The 7,500-nt window shown below is 38.1% G+C and overlaps 1 protein-coding gene across 1 annotated transcript in view; it reads left to right on the top strand.

Moving 5' to 3' along the window:
* Nucleotides 1-318: 318 nt before the first annotated feature.
* Nucleotides 319-7,500, top strand: part of LOC111332610 (type 2 phosphatidylinositol 4,5-bisphosphate 4-phosphatase) — a 7,928-nt gene continuing 746 nt past the window's right edge. Inside the window, exons 1-7 of the mRNA XM_022937979.2 lie at nt 319-479; nt 2,653-2,837; nt 4,904-5,010; nt 5,443-5,557; nt 5,762-5,808; nt 6,402-6,526; nt 6,884-7,500. The exon at nt 6,884-7,500 is cut by the window's right edge and continues 746 nt beyond it. Of these exons, the coding sequence (XP_022793714.2) occupies nt 347-479; nt 2,653-2,837; nt 4,904-5,010; nt 5,443-5,557; nt 5,762-5,808; nt 6,402-6,526; nt 6,884-6,990 (819 nt within the window). The 5' untranslated portion in view covers nt 319-346 and the 3' untranslated portion in view covers nt 6,991-7,500. The remainder of the gene's footprint in view (nt 480-2,652; nt 2,838-4,903; nt 5,011-5,442; nt 5,558-5,761; nt 5,809-6,401; nt 6,527-6,883) is intronic.

The following is a 7,500-nucleotide window of genomic DNA, read 5'->3' as shown; positions in this document are numbered from 1 at the left end:
ACGGGGATTTCCAGCTGTTTAATAGTGGCAGGTAAAAAGGTCCAGGCAATTGTGACGACCCTGTTCGGTTCTTGGTCTAGATACAACAACTTTCAAGATGCGTAATAGTTTCTCGAGACGTAGCCGAGAGCAACTCTAGCTTCTTGAATATTCTCCAAACTTCCTAAGTGCTTCGATTCTCGATGAACTCACAACTGCACTGACACACGAGCATTTCTCTTAATTGCATTTCTCTTTCTTTCTTTTCACTTTCGAATTTTCTTTTTATAAACTATGACGCAGTATTTTGATGACTGTCACCTGATTGTCACGTGACTTCTTTCCACCCAACACTTAGGAACACAAAATGGCGGCCAACATAGGGGATTCATCAGGACCAGCTGCCCCTCCAGAGCCCGATTCCAGTGAAAATGCTCCTCTGTTGCAAGGACAAGACGATCAAAATGAAAATATGGGACCTCCACCTCCATTTGTTGCTAGTAAGTGGATTTATAATCATTATAAGCTCTTTTTCATCCTCTCTAAGAGGAAACTGCTTAAGGTCCAACCTCAACCTGTTTACTTTCGAACGTATTACGAAATATGTTCCGTATAATAGTTTTGTGCATTCAGACGCTGATGATTCCTTTTAGGAATCTTTAGAATAGTTTTAAAGGAACGACTTTTCTGTTTTGTGATTTTTAGAGACAAGTGATTACTCATTTTACACCGTGTCTGTTTCAGCCTTAGTTGTTGCAGTTATAGGAAAGCCGGTCTGTTTTTTAATTCCTTTGAACATTGTTCGGTGTGATGCAGATTTTTGAGAATTGCTCAGATGTCAGGGGAGTAATTATGGTCTTACATTCGAATTGAAGTAAAAGAATAAGCTAAATCACGCGATGAGCATTTGCTAAGTAGACACGGGCTTCGTGATCAGTTATGGTAACTTAATAGGGGATACACTTTCCATTCTTAAGCATCTTTGGTATGTTTTGACGTTGATTTTTGATATGCTAGGAACTTGTACTGTTTTATGTCTCTATTTGCTTGTATAAAGAAGCTCGATATGTGTACTTAGGTGCCAAAAAAAAATCCTTCGGGAAGATTTGCCGTGACTTGAAAAAATGCAGAGTTGTAATATAGCTACGTGTAACTGATTCGTTGTAGTTAAAATCATAGGTAGTCACAAGATTGCTTTATCCTTACTCGTCACTTTTTGTTCTTGAACTGTCTGCAAATGTTTAATATCTGCTCCAGTTATTTAATTTTGTATGAATACTTCTTACGGTTACTTCTTATAGTGCATGTAAGAAAGTTAGTTAACCAAGCTAGGAGTAGCCTGCGTGCAGATGGACTTTCCTTCGTTCCTTCGTTAAGTCCGTCTGTGAAATAATGAACAAAACCGTGTTTTGAGACCCCCACATCTAGCAGGGAAATATATAGTTGATCATAATTGGCTGTTGCCTTTACTGGTTTGAATAAGCCTTTTGATTGGCTTGCCTCCTTGCTCCAGTTTTTCGCTGAAGTTTACGAATGTTAGTCTTAGAGATATGGCGTCGTCGAAGTTTTCAGAAGAGTGTTGGAATTGTGCTTTCGAAGCAGTGAAAAGTTACTTTCAAGATGATGATCTATTGCCAGAACAGGTTGATGGTATAAGAGCTTTCTTCGAAAAGGGAGACGTGTTCATTAATCTTTCCACTGGATACAGCAAGTCTCTTATTTATCAATGCCTTCCAATCAGTGTGATTGAAAGATCTTCACTCTCGTGTGCTCGTTTGTTTTGTGTAGAATTTTGTGCAGAAACCTGGCTGCTGTGAAAGCCATCTTCAATCTGTCTTACCAGATTGAGGGTATTACTTCTTTTTAGTTGATTTACGCAAATACGACAAACACATTGAGTTCTGTTTGCTACTTCAAACGGTAACGTTTGTATTTCTGTGCGAACATTGAATTTTCCTCTGCCATCCACACAATATCTTTTACATTCCTTTTCAATATATTTGAAGCAAAGGTTACATTGACATTCACTGATTTCCATCTGCTGCATTCAGGTACACCTACACAACTAAGACCCCAGTCAATCTGTCAAACTCATGTGCGAAAAACCAAAACATTTACCTAAAGCAGCAAAAGACTGGAACAAAGAGGCGAGCCAATCAAAAGGTTCATTTGAGCCAGTGAAGGCAATAGCCAATTACGATCGACTATATATTTCCCTGCTAGTTGCAGGGGGTCTCAGAATGTGGTTTTGTTCGTTATTTTGCAGACGGACTTAACAAAGGAATGAAGGAAAGTCCGTCTGCATGCAGGCTATGCTAAGAGTGGATGCTGACATTGTGATAGATTTGTACTCAAGTTAGCAGCTGTGTTAACTGATGCACGCCTACTGCAAAAGTGATGTGAAGCTGCTACATAACTCCACTCTTTTTTGAACTTGTTCTGAAGTAAGAAAACAAGCTGAAAGATTTGGGGGCAAACTGCAAAAGCTGATATGGGGGGTACAAACTTGCAGTGGGGGAAAAAATCTCTATAAACTGTATCAGCTGTCATTTTAAAATAGCAGAAATACAGCTTGTGTAGTGCATTTGCAAGTTGTGTCAGATCTTTTGTTAAAGAGCTAAACTTAAACAAAGCAGTAGTTTCAGTTATTTTAATATTAATCCTTTGTTCAAGATGCTCCCCCCATCATTCCTGGAATGCCTCCGCCGGCTTATTCAGAAATGCCACCACCATATACCCCACCAATGTCAATGAACACTGAGCCATCTGTGATCTGCAGAGTTTGTCAACAGCTCATATACATAAAAGGACGGGAACACCAGCGGGTTGTGAAGTGTGCCCACTGTCAAGAGGCTACGGTAAGAAACCAAGTTCCAAATATTTGTATTCATAAGGAATGATGTATGTAGATTAAATTGCAAATTCATAGTCACATTTATGAGGAATTATATCTATCTAGATTAAATTGCAATTCCGGTTTTTTTAAAAACAATAAAAAAAATAAATGAGTGATAACCACATGTAATAGACTGGTATGATTATGGCCAGGATATCCAAATGATATATCAGTATATGAAAAAAAAAAGAAGAGTTGCAAAATGGGCTTAGAAGCATCTACATCACAATAACTTGAGTCATCTAACCATGTCTTTTATCCCTTTTTACTCTAATGTCAATATGTTTTTTTCCCTGTACTGTTCTTTATAAGGTGTTCACAAGAATATATTTTTTTTCAATCAAGAGCTTCTGAAGTTCTTGATCATTTCCTTTATTCTCATGAACTAAGTGTTTGATCTAGGGGTAATTGTGAAGAAGATCTCCCAAAAAACCTGTCAGCTGACAGTTTGCTGACAGGTTTAATCAAAAGTGTCGACCGACAAACAGCTGACAGTTGGCCAACTGTTGGTGACCTGTCGGTAACTTGTCGGTTACAACATGTTGTAAAATTTACCTTATTTATCCATAAAAGTGAATTGAAAAGATACACTGCGTACTGTATGGGAAACTTTAGTATGTACAGTTGTTGTAGAAACCAATCCTAGCGCGAACACCACCAAGAACAGCCAAATTTTCAACGTGCTAACTACGATCTCACTACGAGTTATTTGTCCCCCATTTTGAAATGTGTACCTAGGTCCCAGTCCCCCTCCAATTAACTAGTAATTGGAGGAGGACTGGGACGCATGCATCCGAGCATTCAAGTCAAATTATCGGATTATGAAAGATACTAATTAATTAAGACAAAACTTGCGGGTACATAAATCACTTTCTTTTACTGAAGAGGAACACAAAATCATCCAAAAGCTTATATGTCCAAACCTGCAAAACTAGAGAACTTTGTTAGTCAAAAGGTAAACATCACTGATACATACACGATCTATCATAAGGGCTGGACTGGACTCCACGTTGTACGTGGAGTTCAGCGACACGACTGAGAAGCTTCCAAAGTAGCTTTCTTTCCCCATCGATTTCTGAGGTTTGGATTAAATCACCTTAAAGTGCACCTAAACCCAAAAATTTTTTTTCGCTTAACGCAATAAGCTTATTTGTTTGGAGTATTTCTTAATTTGCTCAAATCTTTAATTTTCTGTGCCCAGTTAAAATACAGAAAATCGGCCGCCATCTTGCCCCACGACCGAGTTTAAAGAGGAATGGCTCTAGCGGGTAATGTGACGTCAAATCGAGAACACGAAAGTCTGCATTTCACACATTTTCACTTGTTAGGGAAGGTTGTCGTCGATATTGTCCGAAATATGCCGACTAGGTGTATTGTATGAGGAATGTATGAAGCGCGATACCCTCTTGCAAATTTCGCACGTTGCTATATCCCTCTACAACACACTTAGTCGGCATATTTTCGGACAACATCGACTACAACCTTCCCAAACAAGTGAAAATGTGTGAAATGCAGACTTTTGTGTTCTGGATTTGACGTCACATTACCCGCTAGAGCCATTCTTCTTTAAACTCGGTCGTAGGGCAAAACGGCGGCCGATTTTCCGTATTTTGACTGGGCACAGAAAATTGAAGATTTGAGCAAATAAAAAAATTTTTGCACAGAAATACTCCAAAAAATACGCTTATTTCGTTAAGCGAAAAAAAAAAATTTGGGTTTAGGTGCACTTTAAACCTTATTATATTGATTGTCCTGCTGGTTAATCATCTCGGAAAGAAATCTTTTTACCATCAATCAATCAGTAGGCTAAGCTTAACTCGTGTTTATTGGGACTATTATCGTTTTTGGGTCACGTTTACTGTGTGTTTTCACATGCAGTAGCCTGTTGGTAGCCTGTTGGTAACCTGTCAGTAATCTGTCGGCCAACAGTTGGCCGACAGGTTTTTTGGGGAGCTCTTCTTCACAATCACCGATCTAGGGGTGACACTATGAGGAAAAAAGTTGTAAATGTTTTTTTTTTTCCCTCAGCCCATTAAAGCACCTCCAGCTGGCAAGAAATACATTCGTTGTCCATGTAATGCTCTGCTGACATGCAAGGTCTCCTCTGTTAGGATATCTTGTCCAAGAGTCAACTGGTAAGTTTTTTTAGTGGGTGTTTTCATTCATGAGAGTTTGCAATTGTGTGTTGATTAGCAAATACCCATTTTAGAGGGAAATGCATTTGATACACGTCAGCATTATCTGTGATCCTGGTGTCTTTGAAGAAAAGCTCTATCAGCCTATTGAAAACCTACCAAGGGCCAATGCTTGAAATGTCAGCTTTACAAACTTGTTACATTCACATTGTCAAATCAGTTTTTAAAACCAAATTATCGTTAATATCCCATACTGATACAGCACTGTAGTTTCTCTAGAAACTTATCGCCCTATTCATATTGAAAACTTAATGATTTTGAATTTATTTTTATCTTGTGAAGATGAATCCAACTGATATAACTTTAGCCTTTTGTAGTAAAGTTCTTTAAGTATAAGGGCTTGTTTGAGTGGTTTTCACTTTTGTCCTTCAGCAAGCGCATAATCAACCTTGCGGCACCTCCAATGCTGCCGCCAGCAGCGACACTACCAGCCATTACTAGAAGTCAGTTTAGAGTGACTTGTGGACATTGCAATGAGATCTTTGTGGTAAGTTCCTAGTTTTTTTTTTTTTTTTTTTCATTTACAGTCAGCTGTTAGCAAAATTTTTAGGTTATTTCACTGTTTCTGTAACTTACTTCAATCAAGAATTATCCTTGAGTTTACAATTACTGATAACAATTTTATAATATAAGTGGGGACAATTAACTTCATTTTGTATTCCTAGATTGAAATGTTTTTTTCTCCTTCTAGTTCCACACAACAAGCCACCTGGCTAGATGTCCTCATTGCAGAAGAATGTGAGTATAAAACTGCACAATTGTTTTTTCAGGAAACACTTCAACATTCATATTGTTAGGGCTAGTATTACTGGTGGTCTCTTGGATACGCAGAAAGGATCCTCATAGGTGTCTATTAGTTTAGGGCTTGGTCAAACAGGGACATCAAGGCCACCGAGTTGAAGCGCGAGAGATTGTTAGTTATTTCTCAAGATTTTTGGTCTTGCAATTATTGCCTTATGTGTTTACCTATTTGTTGATTCATTAAAAAAGGATTTTAGACAATCCCAGAGTAGTAGGGTGGTCATGGGGAGGGTACAAAGAATTTCTAAAAGGTAACCTAACTGGCTCATGGCAAGTTTACAGTATAGTTGTCTGTGACACATCTGTAATCCTTCTGGCCCTGGTTGTTTGAAGGATGGATAATGCTATACTCTAGATAAATCTCTATCCGGTGGATAGCGCTGTACGTTTTGGTAACACTTATCCACTGGATAGCGATTTATCCGTTGGATAGCGTTATCCGGCTTTTGAACAACTGGAGCCTGTTGTTTAACATTTTTAAGGAATAATATGTTTAAGTTAAATTTATGTCAATAACCTGGTTATTTCAGATCTTCAGTGGGACCACATTTTGCCAGAACTCGGGCCACCATATTTGCAGTCATTGGATTCATCTTCTTAGCAGCAGGTATTGGAGTTACCGTGGGAACCCTGGACCTTGCAAGAGATTCTGGAGGTAAGCTACAAGTTGACATGTATACACCTATCTTAATTTCTTTCCATTTATCTGACTTTGTTTCTGTCTAATTATCTGTCAATTGTTGATAGAAAATTGAAGAAGATAATTTTTGGTTTGTACAGTAAGTTTGTTTTGCTCCCTTTTGGTTTATGGCTCACACAAGCCACACACACAGTACAGAACTCAAACTCAGTTTGTAAGAGGATATTGATAAAAAATTGGTTGGAGTTTTGAGATATCTTAAGGCTTGAAGTTAAGTCTGTTATGTCTTTTATCTCCTCTCTTTATCACCAATGTAGATGGGAAAGTTTTAATTCAAGAGAAACTAACTTCAAACTCTTTTGTACTCTTTAGGTATCTATGTGGTTTGGATTGGTGCATTTGTTGCTGGTATCCTTAACTTGATCAGAAGTTGCTATTACTGCACCATGACTGTCAGTTCAATTGAAGGAGAATCATAAATGGGTAGTCTTCAATAAGACATCCATAGAAAGAACAGCGAGGAATGTCCTTGCATGCAACTTTTTCCTTTGTTAAAAACCAACTTGGATGCTATACACAAATTCAGCAATAACATGCTATAGTGCTCAAAATGGTCCCTTGATGGTGAACAAGATCTTAATGTTAGATTGTCTTTTTGTCTAATTGTCTTAAACACGTACCAGCATGTTGAGGTCTTTTGCCTTCCTTACATACCTACTTTCTCACCTACTTAATGTTCAAGTGAATCAGTGACTGCTATTTTGAGCACTGCACGGTGTCAGAGCAGAGATTTTTTTTCTAGATGGAACTTCAGGTTTCATAATTTTTTCATGATCATTTATTTCCATTCTATCACGTTTTGAATGTGTTAGATAGGGCAGAAGGTGTGAGCCACGTTGGCTGAAGGCTTGTCATATTCAGCAAAGAACTTGACGTTGTTAACTGCAACTAGAGGTCTCTGGTTGACAATAATTATCAATAAAATGTGT

The sequence above is a fragment of the Stylophora pistillata genome, chromosome 3 (genome assembly GCF_964205215.1).
Source record: "Stylophora pistillata chromosome 3, jaStyPist1.2, whole genome shotgun sequence".
Lineage (NCBI taxonomy): Eukaryota > Metazoa > Cnidaria > Anthozoa > Scleractinia > Pocilloporidae > Stylophora > Stylophora pistillata.
This window is presented reverse-complemented; position numbering and strand designations above follow the sequence as displayed.